The sequence below is a fragment of the Prionailurus bengalensis genome, chromosome B1, assembly GCF_016509475.1.
Source record: "Prionailurus bengalensis isolate Pbe53 chromosome B1, Fcat_Pben_1.1_paternal_pri, whole genome shotgun sequence".
NCBI classification, from domain to species: domain Eukaryota; kingdom Metazoa; phylum Chordata; class Mammalia; order Carnivora; family Felidae; genus Prionailurus; species Prionailurus bengalensis.
In genome coordinates this window covers 76,813,116-76,833,285 of record NC_057344.1, presented here as the reverse complement: position 1 = coordinate 76,833,285, position 20,170 = coordinate 76,813,116, and the positions used below count along the sequence as shown (strand labels likewise).

General features: G+C 34.3%; 1 protein-coding gene across 8 annotated transcripts in view; it reads right to left on the bottom strand.

Moving 5' to 3' along the window:
- The window catches only part of LRBA (LPS responsive beige-like anchor protein), a 786,930-nt gene that overhangs the window by 610,261 nt on the left and 156,499 nt on the right, over positions 1–20,170 (bottom strand). For all 8 annotated transcript variants that reach the window (XM_043567604.1, XM_043567611.1, XM_043567619.1 and 5 more), the window contains exons 18-22: positions 14,316–14,408; positions 12,801–12,909; positions 12,314–12,395; positions 9,292–9,415; positions 8,804–8,996 (exon numbers count right to left, since the gene is read on the bottom strand). In XM_043567604.1, coding sequence (XP_043423539.1) covers positions 8,804–8,996; positions 9,292–9,415; positions 12,314–12,395; positions 12,801–12,909; positions 14,316–14,408 — 601 coding nt within the window. The remainder of the gene's footprint in view (positions 1–8,803; positions 8,997–9,291; positions 9,416–12,313; positions 12,396–12,800; positions 12,910–14,315; positions 14,409–20,170) is intronic.

Sequence of the window (20,170 nt, the reverse complement as noted above, 5' to 3'; positions counted from 1 at the left end):
ACAGTGACAAACAGCTTCCCTACTACAAAGGTGGCAGGAAATCTATCAAACTGGACAATAAAATTGCAATTGAGTTTCTTTGGCTTTTTATAGCAGCTGAATGTATCCTGATGTAACTCTGCAAAAGCTATACAATTCTGCAACATTAGTTTTTTACACACCAGTACTTTATCAAGATCCATGTTATAAATTTATGATATTGAGATTTTAAATGGCTGCACAAAGAAAAAATAAGCATCACTTCAGTATCACATGTATAAAAATGTAAAGCTTCAGAGTGAATATTTTTAGAGAAAAAAATTTGGTCTCAATACTTCTGGCAGAATTTCTAACAACACACTACAAACTGTTCACCTACTTACTGAATCACTTTAGCTCCATCCTGAACTTTAGTAAATATTCATTTGAAGCACCTTAGAATGTCAGCTATCCATTTCAAATACAGATGTCAAGATATTAAAAATGCAAAGTAATTAACATAGCAATATTCAAATAAATTACTTTGTAAAACCTTATGAGAAGAGATTTTCATTAATGAAAAATTTTCACATAGAGAAATAAAACTAAACGACATTTATTAAGCTTTAAAGGTGAAAACCACAAGAACTAATGTATACTACAATTTTAAATTTTTCTTTTCCCCCTCACAGCATTAAGTAAAGTTTTAGCATTTATTTTTAAAAGTATACTTAAGCAGCAAACAGTAATAAGTCTAGTTTTACTCAGATAAAAATACTCTACAATTGACTTAATAAGCATTTATTCCATTTTGTAATTTTAATACTAAAACTTGACTCAAAGACTGGTTCGTGGCCCAAAACAAGCAAGACAGGCCTCTCCATAAAGTAACTATTTTCTTTGTAAAGGTTTTAATATCTGTTTAAAGCTGTAAGTCACTGGAGTAAAGAAAAACATAAATTAAAACTGTATATGTAAACTATGTATAATATATAAACTATAAATACATATAAATAATAGTTCTATGTAATAGTTTTATAAGCTATAAATATATAACATATAAACTATATATAATATACACATAAACTATAAATACATATACTTAAAATATACAAAGCATACTTTTGGGTTTTTTTCTATAAGTGGAGTTTATACTTCTTCTTTCAACATTCTCTACACCATAACATATGCTCCCAGAATGACATAAAACGTTTTCATTAATTTTTAAAATGTATTAAGGGGTCTTAACTGGGGTCCATATTCAATTTATGTATAATTCCTCTGTATCTGTGATACTTTCTAAAGAACATATTATATTAACAGCTTAGTGTAAAGGCAGGAAAGGAAGAATTTTATAAAGGTTAGTAAAAATAATTCTCTGTACACTCAGAGGAGCACTTTAAATACAGAATGCATAAGAAGGGCTAACTTTAAAACACAGATTTCTGGGAACATCCCATGAGATTCAGATTAAGATTCTGGGGTGAAGTGCAGGAGACTATAATAAAATATACATCTCAAGTTACTCTGATGAGAGATTCCCAAATCAGACTGTGTGTGGTTATGGTACACACACTTTCAAGACAGCTGCTGCAGCTATTTCGTCAGTCACTGATAACAGAAGACTGAGATGCTAAGGCACATACAGAGTGCCCCGGTACCATGTGACAGCTAAACTAGACAGCCCAAACAATGATGGTGTAGATCTTCCTTCTTCCTGCAACAAATATTTAATGTGCAACTGCCACATTGCTCTATGCACAATTCTACAGGAGATATAAAGATGTATAAAATCTTTTGTCCCTACTCATCAGAGCTTACAAGGAACAACCAAAATAAGATATAAGAGCTCATTTCTAACAAATATAGTAAGATATTATAGGATCACTCATAATTAAATGGCAAACATTGGCTGTATCACTCATTACTGTTCTTCTTCATGTACGTTACATATTCCCAAGAAAACCAACAACTCACCATGCTTTTTCCTCAGTAACACCACCTCTGTACCTCTGTTTATGTCAATTCTTCCACCAGTGATTTTCATCATTCCAGTCTTTACATGCCCAAATCCTATTTACCCTTCAACGCTGTCATCAAATGACATCTGTTCTACCAGTGTCTCAGATAGCCTCATGTGAGGCTGTCTACCCATTCACTGTGAGTATCTCTTCTATGGCATTTATTCCTTCCTGCCTTGTTTTTTAGTGTTTTACACACACACACACACACACACACACACACACATATATATATATATATATATATATATATATATATACACACACACACACATACACACACACACACACATATATAAAATATTATCTCCCATATTAGAAAGTAACTTTTTTTAGGATAGGATCTGTTCCTGATGCATCCTTCTATCTTTCATAGTAGCTAGAGGTACTCAAATACAAGAAGATAGGAAGAAAGGGAGTAGTGGAAAAGAAAAAAAGAGTTAAGGTAGAAATGGGAAGAAAAGCAGTACACAACTACTGTAAGACTTGGACACAGGTGATTGAAAACAAATGAGAGAGGGGCACCTCAGTGGCTCAGTCAGTTATGCATTCGACTCTTGATTTCAGCTCAGGTCATGATCTCCTGGTTCATGAGTTCAAGTCCCGCATCTGGCTCTACGCTGACGGCATGCAACCTGCTTGGGATTCTATCTCTCCCTCTCTCTCTGCCCTTCCCCTGCTTGTGCGCTCTCTCTCTCTCAATATAAATATAAACTTTAAAATGTATTTTTTAAAAGAAAAAAAGAAAATGAATGAGAGAGACCACAGAGTATGTAACCACTCAAGCAGAGACAAAACAAACACAGATTTCACTGAGGACAGAACAGAGAGAAAGAGACATATGCTGGGGGAAAGGAGAAGACAGAGGGTACAGAATGGAGAAAGGAATGTTGAAGGTAAGAACAGAGAGAGGGACAGGAAAGAGGAAAAGTGGCCAAAAGAAGAAAGAGAAACCAACAAAGGGGGAGAGAGTTAGCTAGGCAGTGATAGATGGCAGCAGCAGGGACAGAAGGCAGCACAGATTGCACTAGATACCCACAGTACCTAATAGAGCAGAGGGGTGGAGAAGACTGAGTAGAGAGGACAGGTAGAGGGGGAGAGGAAGAGAAGCTGAGGGAGAAATGGGAATGGGAAAAGGAGGGAGACAGAGAGAGACTACTTAAGAGAAATACCAAGAGAAAATTAAGTGCTGTGAATTCACACAGAATGCGCTATAAGTGGTTGAGGTAGTTAAATCCTGAAAACTATGAAGGATATGGCTAATTACAAAGGAACACAAAGTTCATGCCATGAATAAACAAAAATGAAGCTTTGTAACAAAGAATGATATAACTTTAAAAAGTTAAGTGGAAGGTAAGGCAGGAAATCCTTTGTTCAAGAGGAAATGAAAGATTGAGTAGAAACTCTTGTTAAAAAAAAAAAAGGGGGGGCGCCTGGGTGGCGCAGTCGGTTAAGCGTCCGACTTCAGCCAGGTCACGATCTCGCGGTCCGTGAGTTCGAGCCCCGCGTCAGGCTCCGGGCTGATGGCTCAGAGCCTGGAGCCTGTTTCCGATTCTGTGTCTCCCTCTCTCTGCCCCTCCCCCGTTCATGCTCTGTCTCTCTCTGTCCCCAAAATAAATAAACGTTGAAAAAAAAAATTTAAAAAAAAAAAAAAACGAAAAAACTTTATTTGCCTTTTTATGAAAATTAAAACAAAGGGTTTGTGGAGGGAGTAACATTACGTCAGTTATTTTTAGCATAATAAACTTACAGGAAAATAATACCTAAGGCTACTGATCATTAGAAATATCCAGAGTAGAAATGATCTAGACATGTATGAAGAACTACAAATCACTAAAGGGAAGAAAAAAAAATTTTTTTAACATAGGCAGAAAACAAAAGCTTGCAAAAATAAGAACTTTAAAGTGTCATGAGGGGCACCTGGGTGGCTCAGTTGGTTGAGCGTCCAACTCTTGGATTTCAGCTCAGGTCAGGATCTCATGGTTCACTGAATTCAAGCCCTGCGTTGGGCTCTGTGCTGACAGCATGGAGCCTGTTTGGGATTCTCTCACTCTCTCTGTCTCTCTCTGCCCCTCCCCTGCTTGTGCATGCACACACGTGCACGCTCGCTTGCTCTCTCTCTCTCAAAATAAACATTTAAATAAATAAATAAATAAAGTGTCATGGATTAGAGGGTGAAACATTACTTAGGATCTAGCAATTCTACTCCTACTTATATTTCCTAGAGCAGTGCTCTTTTCAAACTGAGGATAATTCACCTGGCAGATCACAGAATCAACCTACTGGGGCATCATTAGCATTTTTTAACAAAAAAGAAAACCTAAGAATATATCCCTATATACCAAAGTTTAGTAAGGGTAAATATTGTTTCCTGAAACCTCTGTTTCAGGTGTATGAGAAAAGGGTGAATGCATGTGAGTGTGTACATACATACATGGTCACTATAAATTTCTTACTGGGAGCCACAGTTATAAGAAGTATAAAACTGACAACTATAGTAAAACCGTTGCCTTTGAGCATCTTGACTTATTCATAGCAGTATAAATGAATGAACCAAAGCTGTATATAACAACAAAAATTATTCTAAAAGGGGCGCCTGGGTGGCGCAGTCGGTTAAGCGTCCGACTTCAGCCAGGTCACGATCTCACAGTCCGGGAGTTTGAGCCCCGTGTCGGGCTCTGGGCTGATGGCTCAGAGCCTGGAGCCTGTTTCCGATTCTGTGTCTCCCTCTCTCTCTGCCCCTCCCCCATTCATGTTCTGTCTCTGTCCCAAAAATAAATAAACATTGAAAAAAAAAATTTTTTTAAATAATTCTAAAAACAAAAAGTTTGAGAAAAAATAAGGAATAGAAGCATCCACACAGTATGATGTCATTTTCATAAAATACAAAAATAGGGAAAATCAGATCATATATTATTTAGGAATATATTTTTCAACTTTTTAAAGAAAGAAATGATAAACACAAAATTCAAAATAGAGATTAGATTTAAGGTGGGGGTTGAGAAGGGAGAACCACATAGCATGTTCTTAAGTTGGGTAGTCACAATTCTATTATAACACTTCACAGAATACACACTACACAAATTATTGTAGATATAAGTAATTATTTTAAAAGTTAGGTTTATATCAAACATGAAGTGACTCAGGGTCTGAACTAGTGTGTTGGAAGTGAGAATTAAAACAAAGAGATGAATAGGAAGAATGATAGAGCTGTAACAAAGGAAAATAGTCACTGAGAATTTATTCTATTTTCTGTGATTTCTTTCATTAACTTCTTATACATATCCACATTTACCATTTCTAGATTAGACACTGATAGTTAAAAAAAGTTTAGAACCTTGTCTGAGTTTACACAACCACAAAATATTATAAACCAGAATTCAAACCCAGAACTATCCTTTGTCCAAAGCCCATGTTCACTTCATTACATACACAAAGGGATTGGTAACTAAATATAAATGTTTAGTCAAAAATGTTCAGAAATTCAAAGATACTGGAGGTATTTCCTAGTTTAACCTCCTAATCCTGTACATAGGAAATTAAAAGACTATTGTCCTTAAATATTCTATGAATTCAGCAGTTCTCAAGCTCTTTCATCTCAGGATGCTTTACACTCTTAAAAGGTACTGTGGCTCCCCAAAACTTTTTATTTTTATGGGGTATATCTATTACTACTTATCATATTAAAAATTAAGACTAAGAAACTTTACAAATACACATTCCAAAATAACAATAAATCCATTATATGTTAGTATAAATAACATAATGAGAAGATAATAGTAATAATGAGAAGAGTGCTAGGATTTCACATTTTCGCAAATCTCTTTAAATTCTAGCTTAATAATGTTGCACTCTAGTATCTGTTTTTATATTCAATGTGTTGTATTATATACTGTTTTGATTTATGTATATAAAAAAATACACTTTCAAAAGACACATAGCTGGGAAAGGAGGACCTCACACATTTTCTGAAAAGGACTCGTAGGCTCGCAATGTCTTCAGGCTGTACTTTATGAATTACTGATCTAGGCACTTGGGTAGTTGTCAGTTAAGCGTTCAACTCTTGGTTTCAGCTCAGGCCATGATCTCATGGTTCATGAGTTTGAGCCCACATCGGGCTCCACACTGACAGCATGGAGCCTGCCTGGGATTCCCTCTCTCCTTCCTCTGCCCCTCCTCCACTCTGTCTCTCAAAATAAATAAACTTTAAAAAGTAATAAAAAGATTTGAAAAAAAGAATTACTGATCTAAAGTTTATATTCTTCTAGCCATTCTTCCTAAGGACATGAACAAACAAAAGTATGTACAAAAGCACAGAATTAACATATAGTAATTTGAAATTTTGAAAAATCTAGTTTATACTGATACTCCCCTAACCTAGAATTTCCCTAGATCTGAAATCCAATCCAAATGTATGTAAGACCCAAACTCAATCCTGTTTTTCTCATTATCTTTTGTAAAGAGGAATACAATACTAGCAGAAAATTAGTCCAGACTGCAGCAGCCTACTACACTAGAAATCAAAAGATGTGGGCATCAGCACAAACTAAATTAATTTCAACAAGAGGTAGCAAATAGTTTCTGTAAAGTACCAAAAAGTAAATATTTTAGGCTTGGAAGCCATACAGTCTCTGTTGCAAATACTGAATACTTATAGCATGAAAGCAGCCACAGAAAATATAAAAATAGATGGAAGTGGCTGTGTTTGAATAAAACTTTATTTATAAAAACACAGGCTTGATCCTCAAGCCATATTTGGCAGAACCCCGTTTTAGACTAGTCAGCTCAAAAAATGTAGTGACTAAGAGCATTTTTATAAAATCAAATCTTTTTCTTATTTATCACTGCATTATTCTCAAACATAAATTAGAGAGGTATCTTCCAATCTAAGATATCTTTGTAAATCCTTATGATAATAACACACCCTCCTCTCACTGAGTAAGAAGAAAGCAGAATATGTAACTCTTAGGTACTTTCAAATAACTAAAAGTTATTCAAGCACCTAAATAAGTACATTGAGGAACTGGCAATATATTCCACAAGAATGGCAAAATATTCCAGAATAATAAACTATGAGAGTTAAAAAAAAAAAAAAAAAACATTTAAAGATATATCAAATTTACCATTTCTGTTCTTTATTCTTTCTAGTTAATTTATAATAATATAATTGTATGGTTATATTCCTTCTGAGTATAGAAAGAGTTCTTAAACCAGATACAAAATCCATAAACCATGAAAGAAACTAAATTTTACTGCGTTAATATTTGAAATGTAAAATTTCCTCAGAAAATACAAACACAAAACTCTAAAACTTAAGTAAATAAATTGACAAAAGATATTCATAAATAATACAGCAATCAAAAAATTAAAACAAGAATATATTTTTTAAGTTCCCACAAAACAATAAGTAAATGTAAATTAAAATTATGGAGGTACAGCATTTAAAATTCATCAAATGTATGGGGTACCTGGGTGGCTCAGTCAGTTAAGCTTCCGACTTTGGCTCAGGTCATGATCTCACGGTTTGTGAGTTCAAGCCCCACATCCGGCTCTGTGCTAACAGCTCAGAGCCTAGAGCCTGCTTCGGATTCTGTGTCTCCCTCTCTCTCTCTGCCCCTGCCCTGCTCACACTCTCTCTCAAAAAGTGAATAAATGTTAAAAAAAAAAAAATTAATTCACCAAATGTGCAAATTTTTAAAACTCCAGCCATACCAAGTGCTGAGGTGATGTGAATCAATGAGCACTTATACATCACTGGAGAGTATGTAAAGTAATATACCAATCTGGGGGAAAAAATTGCATTATCTTCTGAAGTTCAACATCTGCATATTACAAGTAAACAGTTCCACTTCTAGGAATGTAGAGAGAGAAACTTACAAATATATACAAAATGTATCAAAAATGTTCATCAACTGGTAAATGGATAAAGCCATACCATGGAATACAACACAACTGAGAAAATGAACCCAACTACATGGGTCAATATGGATGAATCTCAAACAATGGTAAGTAAAAACAGCCAGCTACAGAAAAATGCATTTAATGTGATATTCTTTATATTAAGTATAAACATGAAATATAAATCATTTACTGTTGAGATGTGTATGTGTTAAAATATACATAAGAAGGAAATAGAAATAATGAAAACACCCAAATTAAGGTTAGTGGGGAAGGAGAGACGGCATAACAATGATAGACAAAGAAAACTGGGATGGAGAACCCAATGTCATAAATACTGGTAGGTACATTATTCCTTATACCTTTTTGTAGGTGTAGAATATTTCATAAAAAAATTTTAAAGAAAAGCTATATAAAAATAACTTACACTGGCTTAAATTAAAAAAATAAAAATAAATAAAAGACTAGCAGATTCTCCCAAATCAATTTTTTAACTGACTGCAATGTGACCAAAGGACACACATTAGCCCAAGCTTTTCTAGTTAACTCAACCACCTTACATTACTAAAATACCTTCTCATCTTTGAATATACTGCGCCACCTTGTGTTCAAAAGCTTCAAACTACCCTAAAATTCAGAGAACCGTATCTGTGAAAATGGCTACTTGAAAATGTAAGTTCCTTTATGCTATGCCATGAGGTTTCACTTTATTAAGCATACATAAAAATAACATTTGAAACCTCGTTTTGATTCTGAAGAAATTGGAAAATTTTTCTTCTTAGTGATTCCTTTTAGTTGTTCTTTCACTGTGCTTTCAGAGAATGTCTTTTTTCCTTGCTTTTAAGTACATAAAATTTTTAAATGAGTAAAACACAAAATTATAGACATTTATAACACTAAAATAAATTTTCATTAAAAACACTTACCTTTGAATGTGTGATTGATAAGGTATCTACCCACACACGCCAGCCACCCCACTCATATTTGACTGCATGGTAAAGTAGGATTCTGAATATTGCATAAACCATTTCTGTTATCTTTTGCTCATCAGAATTCTTGGGATTGAAATAACAAAGAGAAAGCATCCATTCTTGCCATACAGAACACTGTAGCAAGCTCCTGAAAATTGTAAGAGGATACTGAATTACTAAAAAAAAACTTTTTTTAATTTAAAAATTAAAAAAAAAAAACCCTCATCTCTAAGAATTCTAAAAAGTAAAAGTTCAAAACAAAATAAGCCAAAAAAAAAAAAAGGCACCTCCATCTATTAAAACCATTAAAGAAGGTGGTACTGAAAACTTACTTTAAATATAAGGTACATTACTTATATACCCTTAATGAAAAAAGCATATGGAAAATTCATTGCACAGTATTTTTTAAAGCAATTTTTCTTAGAAAAAAATTCAAACCTTACCTTCTGTTTTCTCTGCTGTTATTAAAAAGTTTAATCATATCAGAAAGAAAGGCTCTGCGAACTTCCATGCTTTCAGGACACTGGGGAGAATTTCGAAGTAGGGTTGCAATTACTTTTAGTATCTCTGTAAGACAATTCATAAATTAGTAAAAACCAAAACATTACAAAAAATTCATGATAGAAGATCATTAATATATTTCTCTAGCTTCCCTGACATAGATGTCTACTGAAAACATCCTTGTATTATAAAAAAAAAATGATCACCTGCAGAAAAAAAATGACAATACATCTATTTAGAAAGCCTCCATAAATAAGGAATTTTTTATTTCATCATTAGAATGTATGAAAGTAAAGCCAAATTTTAAAAGGTTATATTAAATAAAATTATGTTATCTATGAATTAAATAACAGTAAAACTAACAATTCTCCATAATTTCTGCCAATTAGTAAAGTTGATCTCAAACTCAAAAGCTGTAATCAAAATCTCAGAAAAAGTTCTCAGCTTTTCAACAAAATAGATGTTTCATGCACAAAGCTTTCCATTTATCATAGCAAATTTTAAAAGTGAAATTAGGGGGGCGCCTGAGTGGCTCAGTCAGTTGGGCGTCCGACTTCGGCTCAGGTCATGATCTCACGGTTCGTGAGTTCGAGCCCCGCGTTGGGCTCTGTGCTGACAGCTCAGAGCCTGGAGCCTGCTTCACATTCTGTGTCTCCCTCTCTCTCTGCCCCTTCCCTGCTCATGCTGTGTCTCTCTCTGTCTCAAAAATAAATAAACATTAAAAAAACATTTTTTTAAAAAGTGAAATTAGGTTAAAAAACAAATAAAATTAAAACCTATTCAACACCCCAAATACAAATGAAATTGCTATTGTAATGGTCTTAAAAATAATGCTGTCTAAATTTCTAGTATTTAGCTTTAAGGAAAAAAATTATTTAAAATATATACTTAAATCCAGAACTATAAAGAAACAAAAACATCTATAACCCTGAATTTAAAATTAAATAAATATATTAAGTTTTTACCCAATTAACAATTCAGAACTTCTGAACTAGCCTTTTGCCAAGGTTTTTGGTGAGTGCAAAACAGCAAATACGAAGATATTTTATCATACAATAAAAGACATTTGGGAAGTAATTTCTGATTTCTTCTAATGACAAATTGAAAAATTTCTCTGCCTGGAAAATGATTACAATGATGATAATAATCATAATAACAATTGTAATGACAATAACAGACACTTAATTTTGAGAATATACTATCATGAGGTACTATTTTAAGAAAACCCATATACAATGATAGCTAAATACTGATTTTATCCCCTTTTTAGAGATAAGAAAACTGAGGCACACAGAAATTAAGCAATTCACACAACTATTAAGAAACATAAACAACATAAAAACCTGGGCAGGTAACGCTTTTAAACACCATACTATAGTGTGTGTCTTTCTGAGATAGTATATTACATAGATCATACATTCTAAAATTCTTACTTCAATAAGTCATCTCTATAATCATAAAATATAATTTATATTTATATACATATACTCAAGATTTTCTCCTTTTCTTACTCTCTAAAATAATAACATCAAGTCTCCCTGAAGGCTGAGGAAAATTAAACTTCCCAGACATGTTTTTAAAACTAGTACTGAGGGGCGCCTGGGTGGCGCAGTCGGTTAAGCGTCCGACTTCAGCCAGGTCACGATCTCGCAGTCCGGGAGTTCGAGCCCCGCGTCAGGCTCTGGGCTGATGGCTCAGAGCCTGGAGCCAGTTTCCGATTCTGTGTCTCCCTCTCTCTCTGCCCCTCCCCCGTTCATGCTCTGTCTCTCTCTGTCCCAAAAATAAAAATAAACGTTGAAAAAAAATTTAAAAAAAAAAAAAAAAAAAAAACTAGTACTGAAACAGAGTACCACAAACACAACTCACCGCACAAAAGGTAATTAAATTTCAAAACTCTATAAGTCAGTTATTTCAATGTCAATAATCTTAAAAAGATGAAAAATGTACACTTTGTACAAGTGCTTAAGAATTCTAAATATCAAAAGAAAAGACTGTTCAACAAGACTAAGTTCATAAACAATAAAAAAAAAAAAGCAGATATTTTTCAATTCCAAACTTGGTATTCCTAACTTGACATTAATTTAAGATGAAAGCTACCTCCATGGTTCATGTAATTTGGGCTGACATCACTAAATGGTGCAATCAAAACTTTACTGAAAATCTGAACATACATTAAATCAGTATCTTACATACACAATTCTTCAAAACCTTTATATAAACATTTCCACATAACCTAAGGTTAATTAGATGTTATATTCAATATTAACCAAAAACAAAAGTAGCATTATATTATTCCCTATAATGAAATATTCTTTGAACACTATGTTCTCAACAATATCAACTTCAGGTTTTTCTCAGTGACTTTCTTTTTATTGGCAAAAAGTACTTTTTTTTTTTTAATTTTATTTTTGAGAGAGAGAGACAGAGCACGAGTGAGGAAGGAGCAGAGAGAGAAGGAGAAGCAGGCTCCAGGCTCTGAGCTGTCAGCACAGAGCCTGATGCAGGGCTTAAACCCACAAATATTAAGATCATGAACTGAGCTAAAGTCAGACGCTCAATCTACTGAGCCACCCAGGCACCCCAAAAAGTACTTATTAAAAGTATAAAAAATAAGGGGAGAAATGGGGAAAAGTACTCAAAGGATACAAACTTCCAGTTATAAGCTGAGTAAGTTCTGGGTATCTAATGTACAACATGGTGACTACAGTTAACAATACAGTATTGTACAATGAGAAGTTACCAAACCAGTAGATCTTAAAAGTTCTCACCACACATACACACAAAAAATTCTAAAGATACTGTGATGGATGTGTTAACTAACCTTACTGTGGTAATCATTTCACAATATATACATATATAAAATTGTTTCATTAAGTTGTACACCTTAAACTTATACAATATTGTATGTCAATTAAATGGCCATAAAAACAAAAACAAAAAAATAAAAGTATATAAAATACATACGAGGATTCTGTATCTTTACTGAAGAATCAGGATCTGGATGCTGTTTATGTATCACTTGAGTACAAATGTGTTCTATAAGAATCTACAGAAGGAAAACAATAGATTAGCATAATCACTGTACCATTAATATAAATGAACATAAGTCAGCACTAATCAATGTTAAGTATACAGTCCAATGCTGTCATGCTAACCATCTTCTGTATTTTATAAAATAAATTATTTCAACATTGTAACTCTATTTCTACTTAATTACAAAACAAGACATCAAACAATCAATACAATGGAGGAAATACTTAACAGAGATGTCCATACTGTTTAATAATTAACAGATTAATAGATTTAAGATGCAGCTATATGTGCTTTATATAACTAATTTCAAAACTGTGTATCAAATCTAAATTACCTTATTTTATCTAGACATTAGCAACTAAATTATAAAGTCATTCTCAAAATATGAAATAAGATTAAATTCTAAATATATTCTTACCTCAAACAAAACATTATACGTGGTCATTGTGATTAAATTTGTCTGAAGCATGAGTCTTTCTGCTAGCAATGAAAACAATCCATGTCCAAGCATGACTTCAGCTTTTCTTCTGTGATTTCATAAAAAAAAATAATCAAATGCAGAGTACTATTATCTACTATTTAGTATGCAAGTTGGATGAAGAAGATACAAAAATGTTTTTCACATTATCCACAAATTCCAGCTCAGTAACTCTCCCACTTTTCTTTAACCTAGAACTCATAAGGCCACAAAATCTTTAAGCAGAGAAATACAAACTACAATGTAAGCACAGCTGAAGTTTAAAAAATATATACACAAGACTGGCTATGTCACAGCACACCAAAAATCTTCAGAGCAATTGTTTATTAACTAGTTTCTACTCTCCATCAGCACTGAGATAAACTCTATTATGGATGAAATCTAAAGCCTAAGTAAGTTGTTAAGTAGAAAAACAATATGGAGAAAAAGGTAGAAAAAATGAAAGAAAATTAAGAAAATTAATACTGTGAAGATAAATACACCAAATTAAACTTCCAAGCAAAAATTTAGAAACTAAAGTATCATAAACTTCAATTCTACCCTGAGATTCATCAAATTTTTTCTGCAAATGTCTGGATAGTAAATATTTTCGGCTTTGTGGACAAAATGGGCTCTGTAGCAACAACTCAATACTGCTGTCACAATCTGAAAACAGCCATATATAATAAGCCAATAAGTCATTGTGGCTGTGTCCCAACCAAACTTTATTTACAGGCAGCCAACTGGAATCCACAGAAAGACCATAGTTTGCCAACACTTCTCTATTGCCACAAATGTTAATTTTTATAATAAACCAACATGGTATAAGGAACAATAGGTAGGATATGAATATCTACATTCAGCTAAGAAAAAAATACAAAAATTTCAGTTTTCAGTTATCCATATAACAGAACATACTATGACAACTATCTAGGTTAAAATATCAGCTTTATAGTACAGATAAAGCAAATGATCAACCCCCATGAAATGAAGTCTCCATGGTTTCTAAAATTCCATTTATACAAATGTACTCTTATAATGAATGAAGAACAAATGGAAAATTTATTTCATATAAAACTAACTACACTGGGGTGCTTGGGTGGCTCAGTCAGTTAAGCATCCAACCCTTGATATTAGCTTAGGTCATGATCTCCCAGGTGTGGGATCGAGCCCTGCATCAGGCTCCATGCTCAGCCTGGAGTCTGCTTGGGATTCTCTCTCTCCCTCTCTTTCTGCCCCTCCCCACTTGCACATGCAAAAAAAAATAGATAAATATTTTTTAAAAACCTGTATATTCCTGTTTCCATTTTATTTTTAATATATAGAAATGGGATTAAATTTACATAGATTTTATAAATAAAAATAAAGAGAAGAGGAACTAGAGAAATCACAGAACAAAAATACTATTCCAAAGATTTATAAAATAAAAAGTAATATACCACAACCCATTTTAGATTTCATGAACACTATACTCACTTTGGGGCCAGGTGTTTTAAAAAATAGCCCATTGCCTTGAGAGCTTGTACTCTGATTCCTTCACTTGTCGATGCCATAAGTTTATAGATAACACTGAAGTAATTAAAATTAAAAACAAATTACTATTATTCAAAAGTAAAGATTTAAAATACATAGGTATACATTTATTTTTATATATTCATGATTATAAACCTAATTTCAAGATATGGGTGAATTTAATACAAATTCCTGACATTTAAAAACTTACGTTTCAACTATACTGTCTTCAAGAAACCCACTTTATATATAATGACACACACAGACTAAAAGTAAATGGAGAAACCATAAACCATGCTAACACTAATAAAAAGAAAGCAAGAATAATTAACACTAATTTCAGAGAAAGCAGACTTTAAAGCAAGTTAAATTATCAGAGATAAGAAGAGCATTGCTTGATGATAAAGGAGGCCAATTCTCCAATAAGACATAATAGTCTATAACATGTATGTGCCTAACCATAGAGTATAAAACAATGTGGCATAAAAATTGATAATACTGCAAGAAGAATAATAGACGAATACACTATTATAATTGGAGACGTTAACATCGCTCTCAGAAACAGATCCAGCAGGCAGAAAATCATTAAGGACATAATTGAACTCAACAATACCATCAATTGACTGGATTTAATTGACATCTATTGACTATTTCACCCAGTAACAGCAGAATACACATTTTTCTTAAGCTAACATGGAACATTCACCAAGTAGCTCACATTCAGGGCTATAAAACACATGTAAACAAATGCAAAGATCAGAAATGATATATTGTTTGTTCTCAGACCACAAGGAGATTAAACTAGAAATCATTAACAGAAAGATAGCTGCAAAATTCCAAAATATGTGGATATTAAACAAAATGCTAAAAAATAACATGTAGGTCAAAGAGGAAGTCTCAAGAAAATCTAAAAATATTTTAAACTAAATGAAAATGAAAACAGGCTATTAAAATCTGTGAAATCCAGCAAAAGCAGTCCTTACGAGGAAATTTATAGCAGTGAATTATTAGAAAAGAAGAAAAAACTTAAATCACTAATCAAGCTTCCACCCTAGAAAACTAAAAAAAAGAAGAGAATACTCAATCCAAAGTAAGCAGGGGAAAATAAATAAGTATTAGAGTGGCAAACAAAAAAATTAAAAATAGTAAATCAATAGAGAAAATCAATGCAACCAAAAGCTGATTTGAAAAAGATCCATAAAGGAGATAAGCTTCTAGCCAGGTTAACTAATAAAAAAAAACACAATTTACTATTTTCAGAAATGAAAGAAGGAACATCACTACAGATCCCATAAACATAAAACAAATAACAAAGGAACACTATGAACAATTCTATGCCCTTAAATTCTATAACCTAGATGAAAGAGACCAGTTCATTAAAAGAGATAATCTGCCAAAACACACACAAGAATAATTGATGATCTACGATTTTACTAATATGTGGAATTTAAGAAACAAAACACATGAACATATGGAAAGGAGGAAAAGAGAGGAGAGAGGGAAACAAACCACAAGGGACTCTTAATGATAGAGAACAAACTGAGGGTTGCCTGAGGGAGAGGGGTGGGAGATGGACTAGATGGGTGATGGGTAGTAAGAAGGGCACTTGTGATGATCACTGGGTGTTGTACGTAAGTGATGAATCAATGAATTCTACTCCTGAAACAAATACTGCACTGTACAGTAATTAACTAAAATCTAAATTTTAAAAAAAGGGAAAAAAAGAATAACTGACGATCTAAATAGGCTTATAATGACTAAAGATAGTGACTCAATAAATAATAACCTACCAAAACAAAAGGGCCAGAAACAGACTGGCTTATTGGTAACTTCTACCAAAAACTGAGGAAGAAATTATACCAATTCTCTACAATTCCCTTCAAAGGACAGAAGCAGAAGGAATACCTCCTAAACCATTCTATGAGCCAGCATTACCCCACACCAAAATAAAAATAAAAATGAAAATAAACACATTACAAGAAAACTACAGACCAATAAGTCTCATTAACAAAAATGTGGGGCGCCTGGGTGGCTCATTGAGTTGAGCATCAGACTCCTTCGGCTCAGGTCATGATCTCATGGCTCATGAGTTCCAGCGAGCCCCACATGGGCTCTGCACTGCCAGCACATAGCCCGCTTGGGATCCTCTTTCTCTCCCTTTCTGTTCCACCCTCACTTGCATGCTGTCTCTAAGTAAATAAACATTAAAAAAAAAAAAAAGATGAGGGGCGCCTGGGTGGCGCAGTCGGTTAAGCCTCCGACTTCAGCCAGGTCACGATCTCGCAGTCCATGAGTTCGAGCCCTATGTCAGGCTCAGGGCTGATGGCTCAGAGCCTGGAGCCTGTTTCTGATTCTGTGTCTCCCTCTCTCTCTGCCCCTCCCCCGTTCATGCTCTGTCTCTCTCTGTCCCAAAAGTAACTAAACGTTGAAAAAAAAAATTTTTTTTTAAAAAGATGAAATAAAATTCTCAAGAAAATATTATCAAACAAATGCAAAAAAACATAAAAAGAATTATATATCATGACAAATTTATCCCAGGGATGCAAGGACTGGTTCAAGATTTGCAAATCAAATGATATAATCTATCATGAAATCAATTAATCTGTAGATAAGAAAATTACTAGTATAAGTAGATACAGAAAAAAGCATCTGAGGGGCACCTGGGTGGCTCAGTCGGTTAAGCGTCCAACTTCGGCTCAGGTCATGATCTCACAGTTCATGAGTTCAAGCCCCACATCAGGCTCTGGGCTGACAGCACAGAGCCTGGAGCCCACTTCGAGTTCTGTGTCTCTTCCTCTCTCTCTACCCCTCCCTTGCCCCTGCTCACACACTCTTTCTCTCTCTCTCTCTCTCTCTCTCTCTCTCTCTCAAAAATAAACATTGGGGCGCCTGGGTGGCGCAGTCGGTTAAGCGTCCGACTTCAGCCAGGTCACGGTCTCGCGGTCCGTGAGTTCGAGCCCCGCGTCAGGCCCTGGGCTGATGGCTCGGAGCCTGGAGCTTGTTTCTGATTCTGTATCTCCCTCTCTCTCTGCCCCTCCCCCGTTCATGCTCTGTCTCTCTCTGTCCCAAAAATAAATAAAAACGTTGAAAAAAAAATTAAAAAAAAATAAAATAAAAAAATAAACAAACATTTAAAAAAATTTTTAAAGCATTTGACATAATCCAACACCCATTCATGTTAAAAACTCTAAATAAACTAAGAATAGAGGAGAATTTTTCTCAACTTCATAAGGACTATCCACAAAAACCCTACAGCTAAGGTACCTAATAGCAAGAAAAATCAAGTCTTCCAAATAAGATCAGGTACAAGACACCACTCCTTTTCAGCTTTGTACAGTAAGTTCTTGCTAATGCAGTGAGGCAAGAAAAGGAAATAAATAGTATACAGACCGTTAAGGAACACATAGAGCTGTCTTTGTTCAAAGAACATCTAGAATTGACACACACACACACACACACACACACACACACACACAAAACTCCTATAACTAATAAGCAATTATACCAAGGTTGCAGAATACCGAGTTCATATACAAAAATCAACTGCCTTCCTATATTCCAATAATCAACAAGTGGAATAGGACACTAAAAACACAATACCATTTACAGTAGCACTCCCCAAAAATAAAATACTTAGGTATATACATCTAACAAAATATATACAAGATATGTATGAGAAAAACTATAAAACTGATGCATAAAACCAAAAAAAAGATCTAAATAAATGGACAGAAAATCCATGTTCATTTACAGAAAGACTCAATATTCTCAACGTCTCAGTTCTCCCCAACTGGATCTATAGATTCAATACAATTTTAACCAAAACCTCAACAAGATATGTGGATATCAAGAAACTATTCTAAAGTTTATATGGAAAGGCAAAAGCCAGGGCAGCTAACACAATTACTGACGGAGATAAACAAAGCTGGAAAACCAATGTTATGTGATTTCAAGGTTTATTATAAAACCATGGAACCTGGGTGGCTCAGGTTAAGTGTCTGACTTCAACCCAGATCATGATTTCACAGTTCATGAGTTCAAGCCCCACATCAGGCTCTCTGCTGCCAGCAAAGGGTCTGCTTCAGATTCTCTCTCTCTCTCTCTCTCTCTCTCTCTCTCTCTCTCTCTGCTCCTCCCCTGCTCTCTCTCTCTCTCAAAAATAAGTAAATGTTAAAAAAAAAGATTTATTATAAAGATATAGTAATCAAGACAGTATGGTATTGGCAAAAGGGAGAGCAAAGGTAGTACAATGGACCAAAGATACTCTTTTTGTTTAAAAAAATTGTTTTTAATGTGTATTTATTTTTGAGAGAGAGAGAGAGAGACACAGAATGCAAGCTGGGGAGGGGCAGAGACAGAGGGGCACACAGAATCTGAAGCAGGCTCCAGGTTCTGAGCTGTCAGCGCAAAGCCCAACTTGGGACTCAAACTCACGAACTGCAAGATCATTACCTGACCTGATGTCAGCCACCTAACCAGCTGAGCCACCCAGGCGCCCCTCAAAGATACTCTTTCAAAACACGATGCTGGAACGAAAGGATATCCACATTCAAATAAATGAATCTAGACACAGACCTTACACCTTTCATAAAAATTAACTCAAAATGGACCTAAATGTAAAATGCAAAACTATAAAACTCCTAGGAGACAACGTAAGATAAAACGTAGATGACCTTGGGTATGGTGATACAAGATACAAAACCAAAGACAATCCACAACAAAATAACTGATAAGCTGGACTTCATTAAAATTAAAAACTTCTGCTCTTCAAAAGACAATAGCAAGAGAATCAGAAGACAAGATAGACTGGGAGAAAATACATGTGAAACACACATCTGATAAAGGACTGGTATCCACAGTATACAAAGAACTCTTAAAACTCAACAATAAAAAAAAAAGAACAACCCTATTTAAAAACGGACCAAAGAACTTAACAGACCCTTACCAAAGAAGATATACAGATGGAAAATTAGCCTATGAAAAGATGTTCCACATTATATGTCATCAGAGAAATACAAATTAAAACAATGAGATACTACTACACACATCTATGAGAATGGACAAAACCCAGAACACCAACAACGCCATGTATGTAGAGCAGTAAGAATTCTCATCCAATGCTGGTGGGGAAACAAAATGGTATAGCCACTTTGGAAGATAGATTTTGGCAATTTCTTACAAAACTAAACATATTTTTACCATAGGATCCATCAATCATACTCCTCAGTATTTACCCAAAGGAGATGAAACCATGTCCATACCAAAACCTGCATACGCATATTTATAGCACCTGTATTCATGACTGGCAAAACTTATAAGCAACCAAGATGTCTTTCAGTACATGAATGGATGAATAAACTATGGATATCTCAACAATGGAATATTATTCAGCACTAAAAAGAAATGAGCTACCAAGCCATGAAAAGACATAGAGAAATCTTTTTTTGTTTTAAGATTCATTTTTTTTTAATTTTTATTTTCTTATTTTATTTTATTTTATTTTTGAGAGAGAGAGAGAGTTTGAGTGAATGAGGGGCAGAGAGGGACAGAGAGAATCCCACAAGGTCCAGAGAGAGAGAAAAAAAGAGAGAGTGCAGAGCCTGGAGGGGCTGGAAATGAACCACAATCATGACCTGAGCCAAAGTTGGATGCTTAACCAAATGAGCCAACCAGGTGCCCCAACATGGAGGAATCTTAAATGCATATTACTAAGTGAAAGAAGCCAATCTGAAAAGGCTGTATGATTCCAAACATATGATATTCTGGAAAAGGCAAAACTATGGAGATAGTAAAAAGGTCAGTGGGAGCCAAAGACTGGG